The sequence below is a fragment of the Pinus tabuliformis genome, chromosome 8 (assembly GCF_031772625.1).
Source record: "Pinus tabuliformis cultivar Carrire ecotype Pingquan chromosome 8, CPIR1, whole genome shotgun sequence".
Lineage (NCBI taxonomy): Eukaryota > Viridiplantae > Streptophyta > Pinopsida > Pinales > Pinaceae > Pinus > Pinus tabuliformis.
Window position 1 is genome coordinate 298,700,246 of NC_142294.1, and position 23,490 is coordinate 298,723,735.

General features: G+C 38.7%; 1 protein-coding gene across 1 annotated transcript in view; it reads left to right on the plus strand.

Moving 5' to 3' along the window:
• Positions 1-17,359, plus strand: part of LOC149235306 (uncharacterized) — a 105,932-nt gene extending 88,573 nt beyond the window's left edge. Inside the window, exons 2-3 of the mRNA XM_089461353.1 lie at positions 15,929-16,525; positions 16,831-17,359. Of these exons, the coding sequence (XP_089317479.1) occupies positions 15,929-16,501 (573 nt within the window). The 3' untranslated portion in view covers positions 16,502-16,525; positions 16,831-17,359. The remainder of the gene's footprint in view (positions 1-15,928; positions 16,526-16,830) is intronic.
• Positions 17,360-23,490: the final 6,131 nt, after the last annotated feature.

A 23,490-nucleotide genomic window follows, 5' to 3' on the forward strand; every position in this document is an offset into this window, starting at 1 on the left:
TCTGCATCTCTAGCCATACAAATAGTCCACACTGGAGCAGAAGGGAGCTGAGAAGCTCAAACCATGTTTTTATGGGCTGTACAAAGTGACCAGGCAGGTTGGAGAGGTAGCTTATGAGCTAGAGCTTCCACCAAGGAGCAAAGTGCATAACGTGTTCCATGTGTCTTGCTTGAAAAATACCTTGGGACAACAGGTGACAGCTACCACAGAATTGCCTCCTTTGGATGATGAGGGACACTTGGTTTTAGTACTAGAGGTTATTTTAGAGGTGAGAGAGAGGAAGCTCAAGAACAGGATCATCAAGAAGTTTCTTGTCAGTTGGAAGGACCTACCAGAGGAGGATGCAGGGAGACAGGTTCTAGAACATCCAACATTATAGTTGCTTGAGGACAAACAATTTTTGGGCAGGGAGGACTATCATGTCCTCAACAAATTATTTTTCTAAGTAAAATCCTCATTTTTGCAATTTTGGCATTGAGAAAATATTTTGGTGTGTAAACTTAGGAAAAGTGGGTTGAGGAGTCACTTAATTTTTGGAGAAAAGGAGGAAATAAACATTAGAAAAAAAAGGAAATTATTTTGTTAGTGGAATGTGGGGGCCACTTAAAAGGGGAATTCGACCCCCTTGAGAAATTCACACTAGGAAAGGAGAGAGGAAGAAAAGAGAGTTCGAATTAGTGAAGAAGGGGACCCACCAAAGAAAAGGGACCAACATCTATAAATAGCACATGGGGGCTCCATTTTTGCATCTTTTTTCCATCTATCTCTTGAGAACGAACTCTCTCTTGGAGGTTGTTGAGCACAAGAGAAGCAAAGTTGTTTAGCTCAAGAGTTTCAAGCAAAACTCTCACTCATTTCAGAGAACTTCGAGTGTCTCCCTAGTGAGGCTTTGGGGGAGTCTTCTTCAGGGCTTCCACAATAGTTATTTGTAGGGTAGATGCTTCATTTGTAACAGGTTTGGCCACTATGCTAAAGAGTGTCCTAATAAAAGGTATACACCTTAGGATGATGAAATCATCAACCGCAACAATTTTAGGGGCAACAACAATCAAAGGAATGGCAGGTTCAACAACAAAGGAAAAGTGAATGCTCCTGCTATTCAACATGGAAATGGTCAACCTCCCAAAAGATCAAGAAACTACAGGTATGATGAATCTAATGTTGTAAATAACAAGAAAAAATAATTTTATCTTATATCTGCCCTCTCTACTGCCTCTCCTTCGGATACCTTGGGAAATTGGTTGATTGATATTGGTGCCTTAAGGAACTTCACTGGGTATAAGGAGACTCTTTCAAATCTGATAGAAAATTATACAAATTTGGAAATCATTCTTGGAGACAATGCCACCTATCCCGTGAAAGGAGTTGGGAATGTTACTCTTCAATTGAATCAAGGTAACACCATTCATCTACAAGAAGTACTATATGTACCCGATCTAAAGAAGAACCTGGTATCTATCTCGACAATGGAGGACAAAGGATTCAAGGTAGCATTCATTGATGGAAAGGTATGTGTTTGGAAAAGAAATTTCAAAGAATCATTTACTATTGGATTCAGGGTTGACAACCTATATCAAGTTGGAGGAAGTCCATTGGGAGCTATGTCTTGTGACACATCTGTTCAATCCGAATTATGGAACTAAAGGTTTGCTCATCTTCATTATAAAGCCCTACCCGATGCAAAAGGATGGTTACAAGTATGCCCGAATTTAAAGTATAACCTAAAGGTGTTTGTTAGGGATGTGCCGAAGGAAAACATAGAAGGGGACTACTCCCCTCAAGTGATAGCAAGACTGCATCTGGTTCTTATCTATCTGGTATGTTGCTCGTGACATCTTTGGGAGGATAGTTATATTATGCTATCTTTGTGGATGACTTATATCACAAAACTTGGATTTATTTCTTGAAGAAGAAGGATGAAGTGTTCACATGGTTCCGCTCTTTCAAAGCCTTGGTCGAAAATCAAATAGGGAAGAAGATCAAAATATTGAGGACCGATAATGGAACCGAATATGAATCAAATGAGTTCAATGACTATTGTAGAGAAGATGGCATTAAGAGGGAGACTACTACTGCCTATACTCCTAAGCTAAGTCACATGACACGAGGACACGAGACACAGAGGACACGTAAATACGAGTATTCAAAACGAAACGCAGCGACCTGGAAACAGGACACGGGGGACACGTTTTATATATATTTAATAAAAATATATATATATACCGAAATATAGTTTTTTATCCATATTAAATTGCAAGTTGCAGCTTATCTAATCAAATTAAATATAATTACTTCTCAAAGTTCATAGTTCACTTTAAAAAAATAAATAGAATCAAAATTTACAACTTACAAGCACATAAGAAACTAAGTAGTAAGTACTTACTACTAATTATAAATCTAGAACTTAGATTGTGTCCTTTCTTACTTTGACAAATGCCAGGATTTAGGACTTCAGCGTGACAGTGTAATTGCCAACTTAGTGCATGCTGATTTAAATTACAGTTAAGCATTTGATTGCTCTTCCAACATAATATGGGGTAGACCAGCCATCATTGAAGTTGAAAGGTTTCAACATGCCAAATGAATCTGAATGAAAACTCTAGTATTGTCTAAAACACCAAAAGGTCAAGACTCAACTACATCCCTGACTCCCTCCACGGAATAAAAGGTATAACTGTATAACAGTATAAGTTGTGGGCCATATGGTATATGCCCAAAATCAACATTACCTACTCTTCAGTGAATGCAGTATCCAAATGATGTTAAATATGTCAAAGGGTTTGCTCACAATTTAGAGACAAAATAATGTTGAATCAAAGGGTTGTCTGAATGTCATAGTAAGTTATCTAGAAACACCGAATTATATGTATCAAATGCATTGACAATGGACATGAATTCATAACCATACATTCGATCAAGATTCAAAGTCAAAAGATATCTTGCTCCCAATGAGAGTGTGACTGTGTCTGTGGCAGATTAGTTACTTAAAATAACCCCCATATCTTATTCATGAAAGAGTATCATAACCCTGCATATTGCCATAATGTACTCAGGATAGCCAATCGTTATGGTTTATTGATTATGATTCACCTACATATTCCTTGAAAGAGCATCTCAAAGTCAGAGAAATAACAGAATCTCACCCATGCCATATAGACTCAGATTCCTTTGACTTACCCTAGCGATAAGATTGATTTGTCTCCATGGGTTTAGGGGTTCCGGTTTACTGGTTTACGGGCTGGTCTTGAATGCTGCACAGCAATGGGCACGGGCACCAGCCGCACCACAATCTGCTCCAGACTCCAAATTCAGTGCTAACTTCAAACACCCTGCTCCACACGACAGCTCCAGACGACAGCAGGACGAAAATAACCGGGAAAAATCCATCGCGTAGGCTTTAAATTACATTTTTTGCGGGGTACGTATTCAACCTGTCGAAATACGTTAGGGCCACGTTTTCTACCAACGAAATACGCGTTTTCTAAATTCAGGACACGACGAAAACCGGCGAATACGTATTCAATTTTTCAGGACACGTTAAAAACTGTATTCGACACGTATTAGGGCCGTTTTCGTGTCCAGTACGTAAAATACGGGACACGGGACCCTGGAGGATGTGTCCTGTGACTTAGCTCCTAAGCAAAATGGAGTTGCTGAAAGAAAGAATCATTCCATTATAGAAGCCACTCGTGCCATGCTTCATGATCAAAGCCTTCCGAAGTTCCTATGGGGAGAAGCTGCCAACACTACCGTGTATGTTCAAAATAGATGCCCTCATCAAGCATTAGACTCCAAAACTCCCAAAGAAGTTTTCATTAGTAAGAAACCTGATGTTTCTCACTTTAGAATTTTTGGTAGCCTTGTGTATTTTCATGTGCCGAAAGAAAAGAGAAGCAAATTGGATGCATCTGGGAAGAAAGGAACATTTGTGGGCTACAATGAAACTTCAAAGGCATATAGAATCTATGTGCCTGGTCAAAGAGAAGTGGAAATAAGTCATGATGTCACCTTTCATGAAGATGTTGCCCTTGGGAAGACTAGGAACCTTCCAAGGAAGGACAAAGAAGAAGATACAGGAAAGCAAGGAGAACTGTAGGATGAGCCGATGCCCGATGCTGAAGGACCGATGGATCCCATTGATCCAGCTCCCCATGAGCCCTCCTCAAGAAGGAGATCCTCATGGCTTAAGGACACTCTCGAAGATGCCAAGAGACATATTGCATGAAGGGGGACATTTCGTGAAAGTAAGAAGCCGAATAGGTACCAAGGGTACTTAGCTGCCATAAGCACCGTTGTTCAAACTGAGCCTTGCACATTCGAAGAAGATGTGAAGCACCTAGTTTGGAAGGATTCTATGAACGAAGAGTATGAGTCGATTATGAAGAATGATGTCTGGGATGTGGTCCCTAGACCCAAGGACAACTCCGTTGTTACCTCAAAATGGCTCTACAAGATCAAGCATGGAGTTGATGGAAGTGCTGAAAACCAAATTCGAGATGAAGGACCTAGGATTGATGCACTACTTCCTAGGCTTGGAGGTTTGGCAAAAGGCAGGTGAGATTTTCCTTTCCCAAGGAAAATACATTGTGAAGCTACTTGAAAGATTTGGGATGGTGGATTGTAAGTCCGTGACTACTCCGAATGAACTTAACTTCAAGAAGTTATGCAGAAGTGCTGTTGGGCCCAATTTGGGAAATTCTTCTGAGTATCGTCATCTCATGGGGGCCCTGATGTTGTCGATGAACTCCTATCCGAACATATGCTTTGTAGTGAATACATTGAGTCAATTTATGGTCGACCCTCTTCACATAAATTGGATTGCTAGCAAGAATCTCTTGAGATATCTCTGGGGCACAATCACCTATGGATTGAGATACACTACCGAGAATTTGAGGCTCCATGGTTATTTCGATGCTCACTGGGTTAGCAGTGTGGTGGATCGTAAGAGCACATTGGGATGTTGTTTCTCACTAGGTTCTGCTTCGATATCCTGGATGAGCAGGAAGCATAAATTGGTTTCTTTGAGCACCGCCAAGGCCAAATATATTGCTGCTAGTATTGCCTCCTGTGAAGTTGTTTGGTTGAGGAAACTCTTTAGTGAGTTGTTTGGGCATGTGTTGGATACCACCGTGATCTACTACAACCAAAGTGGGATTCGTCTTTCTGAGAATCCCGTGTTTCATGATTGCTCCAAGCATATTGATATTAGGTACCACTTTATCTGGGATATGTTACAACGGGGAGCAATAAGGCTCCATCACATCGGGACTGATGAATAGGTCACTGATATTTTTACGAAGCCCCTGGGGAAGGTCAAATACTTAACCTTATGTGAACTACTTGGAGTCGTGGAAAGACCCACTTATGAGGGTGCTGTTTGAGTTGGATATTGAGCTATGGGAGCTCCAGGGGCTTGGGGTACTTCTTGGAGCTATGAGCGACCATAGGGTGAGTGGTTCACCTTCACCTAATGGTGCCCTGTGTACAGTGTGAGTGGTTCACCTTCCCCTGTGATACCCCATGATGGTTGATATATGCATAGGATGAGTGGTTTACCTTCTCCTGCCGATAGATCCTACCCATGCAGTCTGGGACTCATGCGAAGTACTTCTCATCTGGCCAATGAGTTGGGAAATGAGGATAAGGACCATAGTACTACTGATGGATGCATCGTGTACTACCGTACTCCTTATGCTAGGATGTTTGATATTGATCTAGGATCAATGGAGACTGACTTTGGTTGAGTGGAGAGTGGTATGATACACTCTCGATCATTTCTTCTTCATTATTTCTTCATGGTTCAACAGAGCAGAGTAGAGCAAAGCAAGGATGACAGAGATGGACATATTTTCAGATGGTTTGGCAGGTGGATTTCTCCCTAGTTGAGAGGGAGTGTTAAAATTGGAAACTAGGGCCAAACTCCACCTTGAACAACTCATATGATGGAGATGATATTTTTATTGGATTCCTCTTTCTAAGAGGTGCAAGATTGATCTAAAGATTATCTTATTTTGACAAGTAGAAATGGAATTATGAATTTATTTTTTCTATGGAGAATTTGTCAAGGTTGACTCCAATCAAATGTAGGCTCATAAAGCCCAACGGATGTTTCTTCACCCTCAACGTTGTGTATAAATAGGAGAGGCCTTTTCCTCATTTGAATACACCATCAACACATCTTTCTCTCTCTTCTTCTCATTGGTTTGTACAACAAACATGAGCATCTCTCTTCTTCATGCGTTGACTTGGGTTGACTGGAATTACAAGTAGAAAATCATAGATCTGTTTTGGGCCAATTGCAGGGACGTTGACCAGCGTTGACCGAGGGTCAAACCTTCTCCTTTGACTACGTTTTTTAGGTAGAAAATCCAATCTCTTGAGGCTGCATCTCTTGGCACAGAAATCCAGGAAATTGCAGCAGTTTGACTTGCATTGACCGCTGCGTTGACCGAGTTTGACTGAATATTTCAGGACTATTTTGGGTTGCTTTTGTTATTCTTTGGAGGCCGAGTTGACTGGGTTTGATCGAGCTCATTTGGAGGACTTTGTCTACTAGTATAACCAATGTTGACATTTTGGTTAGGGCATCCTGTTGTCTAATTTTTGACTAGACAGTTTTGATAGTGTTTGGGCAAGTAAATTTTGTATTATGTACTATTTGTCTTTGCTAAACTTTTGAAGAATAATAAGAAGATTTGATCAAAGGGTTTTCCCCACATTGGGGTTTTTCCCAATGTTATCAGAACCGAACTGGTTCCGGCAAAACTGGTCGGTTTGACCAATTTGGAGGCAAAACTGGCCCGAACCGGTTCGGACCGGTTCCAAATTGGTTCTTGCCAGCCCGTGGGCCCCACGGCCGTGTGGCCAGGCAGGCCAACAAATTGATTTTTTTTCATTTTTTTTAGTTATTTATTTATTATTTTTTCTAAATTCTGAACCTAATCTAGCCCCCCCAAAGCTATTTAAACACCCCCACACCCTCTATTCTACTCACACTATTCATTCGTCTCTTGCATTTCTTGAGCTAAGTTCGGAGAGGAGAATTTGGAGAGTTTTTTGCGGGAGATTTTTTACAGATTTGAAGAGTTGATTGGAGTCTTGGAGAGCTATTGGGTTGGAATATTTTTGAGCTACTTCAAAGATTTATTTTTTCCTAGATATTTTTGGGTTTTCTTCAGTGGTTTTTGCAATTGGTGGAAGAGGCAGAGGCAGATATATCAGAAGCATCAGTAGTAGCTTCAAGTCCAGGGGAATCAAGCCGTAATCCCATTGCAGACTTGGATGCTACTCATTCTTTAGATGAGGATGAGGAGGATGATGATTGATGATTTGATCATTGATTTGCTATAGCTGTAGCTTGTAGCATTGTAGGATGTAGTATAATACTATGATCTAGCATGTTATTTTGGACTATAAAGGCCTTTTAGAGCCTGCTTCTTGATGTTTGTAACATTTTTGGTTCAACGATGTTTTGCACTAAGTGCTATTTTGGTTATATGCACTATTACTTGCTATATAAATGAGAACTTTTGCATATTTGTGTATAAATGGTTTGGATTCATATGGATGTACATGAATATATTTGTTTTTTCTTTAAAATATGAATATTTTATGTATTTTGGGTAAACTAGTTTTTTCTGGTTTTTTCCGAGTTTTTTTTTTTTTGTCGTTTACCGGGTTCGGTCCGGTTTCGACCGGTTCCCGGTCCACAAGGTTTTTCAGTTCGATGACCAGTTTGGTTCCGATAACATTGGTTTTTCCCTGGCATCTGCCAATTATTGTCTCCTCTTGTCTTGGGTTGTCTCTTGCTTATTGTTTATGTTCTATCTGCATTTACTATCAATGTTAATGTGATTGCTAATTTGGAATTTGATATTGGGCTTATAAGAAAAGTTGAAGTAAATTGCCCTAAAGCATAGAACATACCTTTGTTATCTAAAATTAACACGACACCACCTACAATGGTCACTAATAAAGCACGTAGTCTACCAACTCCTACTTCTTCTAGAGTACATCAAAGTCCAATGCCAACCCAAGGGACTTCTTCATCTCGAGGAAAAGCCATCACTTTTTCTTATAAAAGGGGTAGAGGAAATCATTAGTTAGAACTTAGTGGTTTACATATCTAATTTCATTGTATATGACTCATGATATGATATACATTTATTATATTTTTTATTGATATGAGACTGAGTTAGGACTCTAGATTTATGACATGATTCATTGTTATGTGTGATGTAGCACTAGACATCTTATACATCCTATATATTAGTTTTATTTTCATATTTATGTGTCAATGCATTTATTTTATGTTTTGGATGCTTTAGATGCTAAAAAGATTGAAAAAAATAAATATTTTTGCATTTTTATATTGTTGTTAATGTTTTATTTTTTTTACCATTGTTTTCCTGATTTTTACGATTTTTTCATTTTTGGACCCTCGCTGATATTATTTGGATGTTGATGTTTGCAACACTAGTCTACACAAAGTAAATGGGTTACAAGCCAACCCAATTGCTCAATGAAATAAAATACACCAACATATGCCCACTCATGTGAGTCGTAAGCTCTCTCTAAGCATGATGTCATGCCATTTTAGGTCTCAAAATGCTTCAAAAGTACGATTGAAGGGTTGGATGTGTCTCTAAGCATTATGATCAGCCTCATTTTGAGGAAAATTCCTCAAATCAAGCCTCAAAGCATCTCCATGTGTCCAAAAGCGAACTCTGGGTGCCTTGCATCATCTCTATGGGTGCCATCTAGACAACATCGTATACTCTCTCTCTAGTGTTGGAGTTCCATCAGGTGCTACCATCCCTTTGTAATCATCTTGGGATTCAACATCATTTGGGCCTAGATCAAGTCATTCCCATCAAGAAGTGTCAAGGCCAGCCTAGGGGCATGTTGGTTCCACCAGGTACATCATCAAGAATCCTCGATGCTAGGAAAGATGTGTTGCTCAGCGTTTTGGCATTTGAGGGTGCTCTAGGTTGTCCATCAATTGATAAGATCATCAAAGTGCCAAATTCTTTGCTGTTGAAGGGCAACATTGCATCTACAAGGTCATCATGCTCTCTAGAAGTGTAGTATGGCCTAGGCATCATGTGGAGTAGGAAAGGAGTAGTGTGCTCTCAAGGCCTTAGTTGTTATGTGCAAACCACCTGGAAAAATCATCTCAAATTCAAGTGAAAGAAAACCATTCATTAGGGACAATAAACCATAGATGCATCAAAGTGGACCATTCGTAAATGCTCAGGAACTAGGTGATGGCTAATGAGGGGGTAGAGACCATGCTAGGATTTTTCCCTTGCACTAATTATGTCATGGCCATCTTTTACATTTTAACTTCACTTTTTCATTTGTTGTGACCATTTTATGCTTTTTCATTCTTGTAGCTACATCAACCTCCATTGAAAAGTTTTGAGCCATGCTTAGGGATGTGGATGTGTGAGCGCCAAATCCCTACGAACATATGATAGCTAACCTGAAGGATGGAGGTGGTATCCGGGGAATGATGAAAAATTCCATGTATGGAATGGTAATAGACACACTACTTCAATCAATGTTTCCCAAGTAGTGCCCCTCATATAACCCTAAGGCCTTAGGGGAGGTCCCATTGGACTAGGGCTAAATACTAACCCCTCCCGATCACCCCTTTATCCATGTTAAAATGCCGAAAACATTAAATAGAAGCACTTCATCGCAAAATGGTTAAAGTACCTGCTGAGTGGTAGGCCACCTTCATTCAAGTGGAATGTTGCATGGTGAGAGGTGTATTATTGGTGCAACTGGCGGAGGAATGTGCTATATCATCATCACTGAGCAATGTGTAGGGTTGTTGGCTGGCTAGCTGTCCAGGATAGGAGAAAAAGGTTTTCTCCCATGGGGTTACCCATTTTGGTGGGTAACAGGTCTCAGTTTGGAAGAATAGTTGTGTTTGATTTCCTTCTTAATAGTTTTGACTGAGTGGCCATACTAGTTGTAAGAACCCTGTAGAAGAAAAATTGTAGAAGTTGACAAAAAGAAACATATATGCAGCTTAAGTGAATATAAGATCAAAATAAGGGCATGAAGGCTGCCTAGACCATTGTAACACTACATGATTATTCAAGCTTGAGACTCAAAGATCTATAAAGCAGTGTTGATAATATCGGCGATATTTCATGAAATATTGCGAATATCGCGTGATTTTCAAGCAAACGATATTTTGGCAAGTAAATATCACGATATTTTGAAATTCTCGGCAAAATATCGCGCTATTTTGAAAATGTCGGAAAAATATCGCGCTATTTTGAAAATCTCGGCTAAATATTGCCATATTTTGAAAATTTCGGCTAAATATCATTATTGCTTTATATATTCAAAAATTTGAAAAAGAATGTTTTATGTTCGCTGATATTTTCCGATATTTTGCCGATATTTTCGCCGATATTGCCAAAAAGATGTTTTCAGGACCCTCGCCGATATTTTTCCGAGAACGACATTATCAACACTGCTATAAAGACACAACATAATCAAACCATACCTGTATGTTAATCAAAATTCTGTTTGAATCGTGATCAGAAATGTGAAACTGGCTGCATAATGAGCAGTGCACACAGTGAAGGATGCAATGAAATAAAGGCTGGAAAATGGATGAGTGGAGACTGTACTGTAGACTGTTCCCTGAATGATCTCTCCTTTTCTGACCTCTTCAGTCATCTCATATAGAAATCTCAAAACTTCAAACTGGTATTCCTTGATTTAGAACTGTAATCCCATGCATGTGAGCCTAACTACTTGTAAACAGACCGCATGCTGAAAACGTAGCTATTGTTTGGATTCTGGAATACTATGTGGTAAAATAGGTCATTCACACAGCCCCCCGGGGGATCTCACTTGGCAAGCCTGTGAAAATGTAAAGTAAATGTGAGTACAAGGTCCCATGTTCAAATCCCCCAAATGTTAACTTAACCGGTGGCCTCGTGTTGGAGGCAATGAGGACCTACCTAGGGGTTATAGTGGTAGAGGTACGAATCGATCCCTTGTCACGTGAGGACAAGACTGGCTCAGTTGTCGATTCCCCGAGAACAAAAAAATTAGCTCCTTCACACTACATGAAGGTTGCACTGTTAGTTTGTGATGCCTCCCCACCATTGACTGATAACAATCCTTCTATTGCAACTGCTGCTACCTGAGGATTCACATAAAAGTTGCCAAAATAACTAAAACAGTGCTGTCATGTGACTATTTAGAGAAGACTAACCACCAACACAAGCTAGTAAATAGAGCACAGGACTACTGCTATGCTTTGGCATAAGGAATGGAAGACTGCTGGTCATTGTTTATGCACGGTAGAAATGCTGGAAACCTATCACTTTGCTAAATACAACTTAAGTATCAATGCCTTCAGTGCACTACCTGGGTAGCCTCTTGTCAAGCGATCTGCAGCCTATGAATCTAGAACTGCTTTGACAAATTCTGTTTTATAACAAGTCAAAATTAAACAATTCCCCTGGTTTAAGAGAAATTTTACGGATGACTGCAAGATGACAAGCTGATCTGCTGCAAAACTGTATTTACACTGCCACTTGTCGAGAAAATCCTTTAAAATCATCGTCTCAGGACTGACCCTGTCTAGATCACAGGTTTTAATAGGCTGTTGTCGCTGTCGACTCATAAACCTGCCAATAAACATCCACTGCAGCTATATTATTGCCACATATATGGCTCTCCACTCATGGAAATAAACTAGCATGCCCTTATTCTCAAAATTTGATGCCACCAAAATAAACTCCACCTCCACTAAATGAATGTAGCTAATGCAAACTAAACTTTAATTATAAGGACGTTCATCTAGGTTTGAGAATGTCAAGCCTGCCTTGTCAACAATATTATTTTTTCTAAATTAGCACTAGCAGACATGAAGTAGGAGACCAAGTTAACCCACATGCAAACTGAATGAAGAGATTGAACAGGTCAAAGATAATTCCATTTAGGGTTTCAGTTTAGCAATTTTAGCAAGGCAAATTAGGGTGTCCAAGATTGGCAAGGATCATCCACCGGTAAAATTAAAACTCAAGCCGTGAGATGATGATTCTGTCAAATATACCAAAGAGGTTGAAATAAGATTTGAAGATGGAAATGTTGAGCACAAATTCGACCTAGGGTTTGCCTTAAGTGACAGCCCTAGCAATGGCTGCCACGTATCACAATGAGAACACCTCCACTTTCTCAATCCATGGCTGCACACTAGAGCCAGGAATCTAGAGCCTGTACCTACCAAAAATAATAATGCTAAACATAGCCATGGAAAAAAGAGTAGCTCGACTCCTAAAAATTAGGAAATATGGAAAATGAAAGGAACTTCTATGAGATTACTGCCAACCATAGCATGCCTAAAAAATGGCATTGCTAAAAATAGTGGTGTATAACATGTCAACGAGAATGAGTCCCCAGTTCTGTTTGAGGCTCGGTTTACTGCTTTTGAAGGTCTGGTTGGCCTAACTAGCTAGTTCTAATTCTAGTTTAGCCAGTTTAAAAACTATGATCCATTTATGGCTTCCAGTAGGAGTATGCACGGTGCTTAATACTTTCCAAATATATTACCCTACCAAGTTAATCCCATGTTTTCCAAACAGCGTACCCTACTAAACTAATCCAGTGTTTTTCAAAGGGCTCAATTCCTGGCATTGTTTTTATTATTTGTTTGTAACACATCTTATGAAAATAAAAATATAAAATGGACTATTGGAAAGAATTGTCCAATTTTGAAGTACATTGTTTTCAAAACTATTTCCTAGTAAATTTGAGGGTTACAACTAATGTTCCCCTTATCACGAAAATATCGGAATTATTGTGATATTGTCTCCAAAATCCCAAGTGGAGATATTATCGCTTGTATATATTGTGATAACTTGAGGTTTTAAAATTATTGCGATAATTTCTGAAACTATTGCAATAATTTCAGTGATTATAGTGATAATTTGGAAATTATCACTTGGTTTGCATCAATATTACTTTATAACCAAATTCTTGGTCATTTAACACTCGTTTTGCAAAATTTAGCTAGGGGATTGAGCTCTGAGGATATTGTGACTATTTTCCATCAAGAAAACAAGGGGAAATATATTGTTTTCATTTCACATGATTCATGTCATGAAATGCATACCCTAGTAATTAATGTTTATATTAAATTCTTAAATTCTCCTTTCTATTTCATTTTCATCATTTCAGTTAAATTTTTAACATTACCATTAATTGTTTTAGGATATTTGAGAGTGGTTCCAACCTTAGTGGACTTCATATGGAGAAAGTAGAATTTTAGATTCCATTTAAAATTTTGTAGATCAACAATTTTCAGGATTGGCAGGAATGGAACGTTTCCACTAAATTCTATCATGTATGAGAGTATTTTAACTGACATTTAATAAATATCACCGAGCCTTATATGTACCTCAAAGTTGGTGGCATTGATTGTTGGACTCCTCTATCATAGCCTTAGGAAAAATGTACCCTTCACTGAAGCAAAATCACTGATTAGGCATGCTAAGCTTTTTCTATCTTATTTGAATGCTTAGAGGGTGATATTGATGATGCGGATCTCAGTGTTGGCAATTATTTTGATGTTATGTAGCTAATTGTTGTAGCATTTCTTTTTAAGACACAAGGCCACTTAGAGCTTCTCTGTTTATATATTTTAGTTCACAGATGGATTGCACTTAGTGCCATTTTGGTTAATACATGAGGGACTTTGTGTTGAAGAATGTAGCTAGTGTTGGTCTTCATAATTATATTTGAGTAATAATGAAATATATTTGTCAAAAGAAAGAAAAATAAATTTTATTATTAAAGAAATTGACTTATTAAAGCATGGGTTTCATGCTTGGGTCAATTGTTTTTAGGTCAAAGCCTCCATTGAAGGCTTCTAGGGTTTATGTTAAGTGTCCTTGTCCATGTCATATTGTAAAAGGCCTTTCTTGGGATTTATTGTCAAGAAAGAAATTTATTTTATTGTAAAATAGGTCAATTAGGCCTCCTGTTGGCCTCAAACTAGACAAGTTGGCCTAAATAGAGCGGCGGAAACTCCTATATAAAGGCAAGAACTTCACCTCGTTTGTCAGTCACACTCATCAAGTTCAATCTGCAACTTATGGGGCCAGAAAAAGGTGCGAATTTCAAGGAGAGAAGAGGAAAGGGCTAGCAAAGGAGGAGGCGGTCTCTCTCAAGCATAAGAAGTCGAAATTCTCTCTCTCTCTCTCTCTCTCTCTCTCTCACGTGTGAAGCTGTGAAACTGTTGGAGGGGCTGAAAACTGTAGAGCTGAAGTTGGGCCGAAATTCTAAAGCTAGGGTTGAAATTTTGTAGCTAGGAAGTCGAATTTCTGGATTGTATGTGGATTGTAGCTGCGCTGAAGCTGCTGGATAAGAAGAGACCACTAAATCATCTTGGAACACTGACTTGGTGGAGGAGGAAGGTCTTTTGGTCTAAGGTCTTGGTCTATCTCATTTTGAATCTACTGAAGGAAGAGTTCTTTGACTAGGTTTTCCCCTATATAGGGGTTTTAGCCCTGGCTGAGTGCCTACATCTGGTGTCCATGATCTTCATGTTTTTGTTTTGATAATTGCTTGATGAGAAGAAGATAAAGGAAAAACACAAAGAAGTTAATAAGAACATAATAATATCACAAGTAATTATCAATATAAGAAAATCTTTTTGCCTTTTCGATTTTCTAACACTTTGTATCTTTGTATATTGGATTCATATGGATGCACATGAATATACATGTTCTTTTGTAAGATTTGAATATTTTATGTATTTTTGGTCGACTTGTCTTTTGGTCTGGCTTTTTTCTGTTTCTGGTCTGGATCAAGTTTTCCAGTTTTGGGTCCAATTGTTGAGGATGCTTTGACCATTTTCCATCAATAAAAGGGGAAATATGTTGTTTACATTGTCATGATTCATCTCGTATGATATCTTTTTTTTTTATTTTTTTTTTATTTTTTTATATGTGATATTAATTTTTGTATCATCTTGTCAAAACTTATGGCTCAGTACAGAGATCATATTTCAGTATCAATGTCCAATCTATCACTTGGCATTTTATGCATCTTATATATGAATTTTATTTTTCATATTTATGTAGCAATGTGTTTGTTTGATGTTTTATTTTTTTACCCAAAACTGGTGAATATATTATAGGTGGCCAAAATGGCGAAATAAATACTTACCTCCTGTTTCAAAAAATTCTCTAAGCAGCATTATATGTATTCTATCATCTAATAACTAATCTCCTAATCTTTCTGTTTCTACATAATTTCTATCATTTAAAGTGTATATCCAATAAAAGATATTCTAAATGCAGATTGCTTTATAAAACATGAACAAAAGTTAAATCATTTGGGATCTGTGTCTTTTGACTGCTGTCCAAAACAATTGTCCTTGTCCTTGTCCATTACTTGATCTGAATACAATCTTGAGGTTCCTGAGATTTTGTAGAGAATCCAAGCAAATTGATATCATAACTTTGAGGGGGAAGAAACCTTAGGGAATGGTTGCTAGGCTTAAATCCCCATTTTTCTTTATAGTTCCAAGAGGTAGCCTGGATCCTTCATTTGTCAGTCCATCTACCGCTGCGTTGTTCTCCCTTAATATATGATGACAAGAGATTTTGAGCAGGTTCTTAATGAGCTTTGTGATGCGAGAATCGATGCGATCATGTAGTCTTTCACTTGATCCATCATGTAGTCTTTCACTTGATCCTGCAATGGTGTTTGTTTGATGTTAATGTTTAAAACTTTGAAAAAAATGATTGTTTTTATATTTTTTAAAGTTTCCTGATAACTTCTAATATTTCCCTGATATTTTCAATAATTTATATTTTGGACCCCTGGCAATAAATTCCCGATAATGTTAAATGTAACATTGGTTACAATACTATTTGCTTTGTAGTATTACCATGATCCAGTCACATTGCGCCAATTTCGGACCAGGAAAGAAGTGTCGAGTTTTCTGGAGAAAGGGAAACTGGACAGGTATAAATCAAGGCCTAAAATGAAACCTGAAAGAGAATTTGGAGATGAAACTAAGGGCTTATCTGGAACATTATCTAAGATCTATCCAAGTGCTTCAAATATTGATGGAATTTCACCATATAGTGCTTCCTGTGCCTCTTTGCTCCCATCCACTCCCTGTACTATTCCATCCTCCATAACTCATAATTCTGATTTTCTTGTTGCCAATAAATGTACTTCTCCTTTGACTTCCTCCCCATCTCCAACGTTTAGGTTTACCCCTCAGTTGGGAGCTGTTAATAATTTAAGTATACCAACTGGTACACCTATATCACACCTTCATTTCTCAGCTGTGGCACAAAATGCAATTAACCCAGATACTATTAGGAGGCCTACAAAAGTTCGATGGGTTTTGAATGGTACAGAAGGATCTTGGGTTCCTATATTCAATGAAGAGAAGCCTATCAAATCCTACAAGAAGGAAGGGAAAGTGGATGTTTTCTCTCAATGACAGCAATGCTGACACATGCAAACGGTACTTTTTATCAATATTTCTATCTTGCACATTCTTTTCTGTCTCTTCATTGTTAGAGTATAAATTTGCATTCACTATTTCAAAGTAATTTTGGTGATAGCATTCTAAATTATAGTGCTCTTAGAATTTGATACTATATTGCAGAGTTCACGTTAAGTGAAAATAATAATTTGGCAGATCCAAATATTTTGCACATTCAGGGAATGCATATATGTCAGTCAGAGTTCCGTAACTTTCACATTTACCTGTTATTCTATCTTTTTGCCATAAACGCCTTTGACTTCTAACTTAAAGTGCTTGTGCAGGTGATGGTGGCCCATGCAAAGAACTTTCCAGGAATGGGATATTCTCAGAGATTTTTGATAAGAAATTGACCTTACAAATGGGATGTTTTCCATATGTCATCTCTTTAGACACTCTCCAAATTCTGCGTCGTAATTCTTGTATTGGAACATTGACCTGAAAATTATGATTCTGGATGAGAATGTGGTATGTGGCAATTTATTTTCTACCTAAAGAAAATTCTTTGTAAAGGAACATAGTGTGAGGATTTTGATATTGGGCAGGCCTCCTACAAGGAGTTCCATGGAAGGAGGTGTTTCAGGCTCAGCACATTTTTTCTTTTTATATTAGTTTTCCTGAAAGGGCAATGTTAAGTTCCTAGACATGTGTAAGGAGGCTTAAAACACCAACAACTGAACTGATTGAATTGCTTGAAGAAGTTGGAAGCGAACATTGCACCCAAGCTCCGGCTTCTTGAATGGACAGGGAGACAGCAGTCATTTCCTTTAAAGATGACTATTCATTACAAAAACAGTTTGTTATGTGATTAAAGTTGCCATATTTCTGGAATTCTATATTTTCATATTTTCCCACCATTATGTCTTCTTCTCTTTTGGCTTAACATATGAATCTTGCAAGCTTTGCATTTCACTTTCAAGAATAGCAGGCGTAGGAGTTTGCACATGCTGGTGAGATGGATAAAAGTTTATTAAAATGGATACTTGCATGTATGTTAGAGAAAAATTAGGTACCAACAAGTAGATTTCTTCGATTGCTTCACATTTGTGAATCAATCCCTTACTGAATAGGGTAGGTAGAACAAATCATTACATAGTGAAATGATTAATCTCAGAATGAGTTGATTTCAAGCTGTAAATTCTCTTCCAGATAGATATCTTGCTATTCTTGATCATGCTTCTGTGTTACCAAAGGTGTTTTTATCCTATATTTTACCTTTCAATTTTCAATCATAGTTGCACATGGCCACTAGATATTTATATGACTCAATAACTTTTCAAATTACAGCTGAAAACATTAACTGATGAAAACCTCTAGCCAAATTGTTAACCTCAAATATTAATCCTTGTGCTTTGGAGTAAGCAGGAGGACAATGTGGAAGTATATAAAAACATACACATCAGTTGTATGACAATAGTACAGTGATCAGTTTACATAAAATAGTGAAAAGATGTAGAGATGAGAATTTGAGTTTAGGAAGAAGGGCCATCGATGATATTTTATATGTAGGGAACAAGGGCAGAAATGACCTTTTCTGATTTATGTTGTATAGAAAGATGATTTAAACTGAATTATTCTCTAATCCATCTGGTGAATACTCCCATTGTGTGATGTACAAGAGATGTTATAGACAACCTTTGATCTGTTGATTTTGGGTAGCATCGGATGTGATCTAGCTTCAAAATTTTGTGGAGGGGCTAGAATACATGAGATCTCCAAGACCCATAAATCGTTTGGCGAAATTCCACTCGGATGATGAGTTATTAAAATAATTAATATTTTTAATGGGGTTCCTAAGTTTAAACTTAGGAAAATAAAAATATTAATGGGTATTAATAAAGATATGAGTGAGAAGCTTCTAAGAGACGAGGATCAAATCTGTTTTATTAATATCTGTTGATAAGAGACTTAATCTTCACCGTTGATTCATCAACAGGAAAAGTATAAGAGAAGACTTGAGAGTCATTCGGAGACACATTGGGCAAATACTCAGTAACCCGAGGGAAATCGATTCTCAAGGAGGAGGAGTTCAATTTCAGAGGGAGAGTGGCAGGGTGAAGGAAGAGGAGGGCATCAGCATCAGTCAGAGACTGAGGAGGAGGTGACGTAGAGCATCCTAAAGACATCGTAGAGGGAAGATCAGAGAGACAACTTAGCTGGAGACACAGTCCTCACGCATGCCTCATGCAAAAGTGACACAAAGAAGGACAGAGGGTCTCCGGGGTGTCAAAACTTCTCCAGGTAGGAAAAGTGTCTTAGATGTTTCTATCAGAAGTGTCTCAATATTCTGTAGAATCATTCCTTGTAAAGAGATTGTTTCTGAAGATTAATAAATAAACCCTCATCTTTTGCACCAGTTTTCCCGCATTGGGTTTTTGCGGGGACAATTTTCCAAAATAACTGTATTGATATGATTGATTCTTGTGCTTGTATATCACTGTTATTTTCACTATGCTATTATGTGATAACTGCAGTAGAATTTATTTTGGTGTTTACTGAAGGGTTTTTGTAAATAATTTATTGTGGAAGATAAGTAGGAGAAAAAAATCAGTTACTGCAGTGGAATTTCGTATTAGAAATTTTCACATGGTATTGGAGCTGAGATCAGGAAATAGGATTAGAAAATCTGTTGAGTTAGGAGCATAATGTTGGGGCAGCAACTCAAAAGGACTCACGCAGTTCTCTAGGGAAAGAGGAAAGCATGAAGAACATGGATCACGATTATTCTATGTTAGCTTCCAGACTGGAAGAAGAAGTCACTTGCTTAGCAAGTTATGCCTCCTCTGAGTTTGGTATATTGATAGTAGAGCTTCTGCGCACATGACAAGAATACGAGAATGTTTTTCGAATTATCAGAAAGAACAGATGAGCTTCCAAATCACCATGGGAAATAAGTCAAAATGTACCCTTGTAGGAAGAGGTATTGTAGTCTTTCAAACAAAAGCAAGGGATCAGCTTCAAGAAACCAATGTGCTGCATGTGCTAGGATTGGGGATGAACTTACTCTCTGTATCTTAGCTAGAAAACAAGGGGTATGATGTTTTCTTCATTTGGAAGAAGGTATATGTCAAACACCCGAGTTGGAAAAAGAAGGCTCAAATTGGAGTCAGAAGTAACAGGCTGTATAAGTTACAACTAGAATCTCCAATGGCACTAATGGGCAACAATGGGGAAAAAGATTTTAATGAACTATGGCATAGGAGGATATGGCACTTACACCATGGAGCTCTAAGAACTCTCAGAAGAACCATCACAAGAGTTCCAGAGTTAAGTACCAAACGAGACGATGTATGCAGAGGGTGCGCACTAGGCAAGTACGCCAAAGCGGCTTATTCCATAAGTAACAATAGGGCTAAGAGTGTGTAGGGATTGATACACTCAGATATCTGCGAACCCATGTCCACAAAAGCTCTTAATGGTGCCGAATACTTAGTCACCTTCATTGATGACCATTCCAGAAAAACTTGGATCTACTTTCTAAAAACCAGGATGAGGTTTTTAGCTGATTCAAAGAGTTCAAGGCTTTAGTTGAGAATTTGACAGGAAAGAGGGTAAAAGTGTTGCGCTCAGACAATGGTGGAGAATACATTGACAAGGATTTCATTGATTTTTGTGCAAGGAAAGGCATCAGAAGAGAATGGAAAACTCCCTATAATCCAGAGCAGAATTGAGTAGTAGAAAAGAAGAACAAGACTATTGTTGAAGCAGCCAGGGCGATGTTGTATGATCAGGATATGCCCAAATTCCTATGGGCAGAAGCATGCAACACGACAATTTATGTCCAGAACAAGACTCCTCATAGGGAATTAGGTAAGATTACTCTAGAGAGTGTCTTCACCGGTAAGAATCCTGAGGTGAGTCATTTCAGGATATTTGGGAGTTTGGCATACTGCCATATACCGGAAGAAAAGAGGAATAAATTGGATCAAATAGCAGAAAAAGGATATCTTGTGGGATATAGCGAGAATGCTAAGGCATATAGAGTCTATCTTTCGAGGAATAGGAAGATTGTAATCCAACGGGATGTAAAGTTCATGGAGGTCAGAGCTTTTAGGAAATCCTGATAAATTCCTTTCGAAGAGCAGTCAAAGAATGATCCATTAGTCCAGCCACTTCGACCAACAGGAACTAGCACCAGTGGAGTCTTAGGAAGAGGAGGAGTAGATAGATCTACCCACTACTAGTGGAAAAACGAGTCAGGAACTTCGACAGATACTACAGGATGCAGAGGATTTTGTTGGTGTGCCTAGGAACGAGAAAAGGGAGTGTGGACAGCCAGACAGATACCAAGCCTTAGTGGCTCAGGTTGGAGAACCCTCTAGTTTTCAGGAGGCCGTTCAGCATCAAGTATGGGTAGATGCTATGGTGGAGGAATACAATTCCATAATGGTCAATGATGTCTGGGAAGTGGTACCTAGGCCTCAGGACAGGTCAGTTGTAGGTTCGAGATGGATCTACAAAGTCAAATACGCTGCAGATGGCAATGTGGAAAAATACAAAGCTAGGTTTGTGGCTAAGGGGTATGCTCAAAAGGAAGGGATATACTACGAAGAAACCTTCGCCCTAGTAGCTAGGTATACTTCTATTAGATCCGTGATATCCCTTGCAGCACATATGGGGTGGGAGATTCACCAGATGGATGTCAAGACTGCGTTCTTGAACGAGGTGATAGAAGAAGAAGTATACATTGAACAACCAGAGGGTTTTGAGACACATGAGAAGAAATCTCATGTATGCAGGTTGAAGAAAGCCTTGTATGGGCTTAAACAGGCGCCTAGAGCATGGTACGATCGAATTGATGGTTACTTGCAGAAGATGGGATTCTTCAAGAGTGATGCAGATCTTAACCTCTACTATCTGGTTGTAGAAAATGAGCCTCTAATCCTAGTGTTATATGTGGATGATCTTTTTCTGACAGGCTCATCTAGGTTCATCAAAGATTGCAAGGAAAACCTAGCTACATAATTCGACATGAAGGATTTGGGATGAATGCATTATTTCCTAGGGTTGGAAGTTTGGCAACAGAAGGGAGGGATTTTCCTTGGACAAGGGAGATATGCTACAAAGATTTTGAAAAGGTTTAGAATGTAGGAATGTAGACCTATGGCTACTCCAATGATTACCAACTGGAAGAATCTTGATGCATTCGAAGATAAACAAGTCGATCCCACCTTGTACAAGCAGCTCATAGGGTCCCCGATGTATCTGGTCAATACTAGGCCAAACATTTGTTATGCTATCAACACCCTCACTCAGTTCATTGTGGTACCAAAGAGGGCACACTGGGTAGTAACCAAGCATGTTCTTAGATATATATGAGGAATAGTCGAACATGGACTAATGTACACCCAAGGCAATGACATCAGCCTTAGTGGGTTCACTGACGCAGATTGGGCTATAAGTTCAATAGATCGGAAAAGTACCACTAGGTACTGTTTCAACATTGGATCGGGAATGACCTCCTGGTGTAGCAGGAAACAGAAATCTGTAGCTCTGAGCTCAACTAAAGTTGAATATATGGCAGCTAGCATAGCTTCGTGTGAAGCCATATGGCTTAGGAAATTGCTTGTGAATCTATTCAAGAGAAGGATGGAAGCGACCAATATTTTATGTGATAATCAAAGTTGCATCAAACTTTGAGAATCCAGTTTTTCATGATTGGTCGAAGCACATTGACACCAAGTGTCACTTTATCAGAGACTGTGTCCAACGAGGGGCAATACAGTGGAGTTACACCCCCACAGGAGAACAGGTGGCAGACATTCTCACCAAGGCTCTAGGAAGAACAAAGTTTGTTTATTTCAGGGAGAATATGGGGATGGTTAAGAATCCGTTTCAATAGCAGATGCATATAGTAAAGGGAGTTGCAGTGCAGCAGTTAGTAGTGGCAGTGCTATGGGCAACATGATGCAACATATTCAAAGGGGGCTGCAGTACATATGTAGCAGTTACAGTTGCAGTGTCATGGGGAATAGTATAGGTTGTAGTAGCGCAGTAGATGAGGGGAAGCAGGCCGAGCATCAGCAACACAGAGGATTGATGTCGTGGATCAGTGTGGTGCTTCTATTAGGAAGCATTGCTAGAGCACATTCCTCGCTAAGAGGGAATGCTGATTTTGGGTAGCATCGGATGTGATTTAGCTCCGAAATTTTGTGGAGGGGCTAGAATACATGAGATCTCCAAGACCCATAAATAGTTTGGAGAAATTCCACTCAGATGATGAGTTATTAAAATAATTAATATTTTTAATGGGGTTCCTAAGTCTAAACTTAGGAAACTAAAAATATTAATGGGTATTAATAAATATATGGGTGAGAAGCTTCTAAGAGACAAGGATCAAGTCTGTTTTAATCTTAGTCGTTGATTAGGGACTTAATATCGGTCGTTGATTCATCAACAGTAAAAGTATAAGAGAAGACTTGAGAGTCATTTGGAGACACACCCGGTAAATACTCAGTAACCCGAGGGAAATCGATTCTCAAGGAGGAGGAGTTTGATTTCAAAGGGAGAGTTGCAGGGCGAAGGAAGAGGAGGGCATCAGCATCAATCAGAGACTGAGGAGGAGGTGACGCGGATTATCCTAGAGACAACGCAAAGTGAAGATCAAAGAGACAACTCAGCTGGAGACGTAGTCCTCATGCAGAAGTGACGTGTTAAGTTATGGTATGTTCTATGCTTATAAAAGTTTACTTCTTTTCTTGTTATTTCATATTAGCAATCACATGTACATAAAGTAAACTGCAGATAGAACATTAAACGATCGAAAGAAAACAAGCCAAGACAAGAGACACAAGATGTGGCGGCTAGCCAGGGAAAAACCCCACAATGTGTGGGGAAACCATTTGATCAAATCTTCTTTTATCTTCAATAATTCAGCAGAGAGAATTAGTACAATAAATCTGATTTATATAAGCAATAGAAAACCCTAGATCAGCAGCATCAGC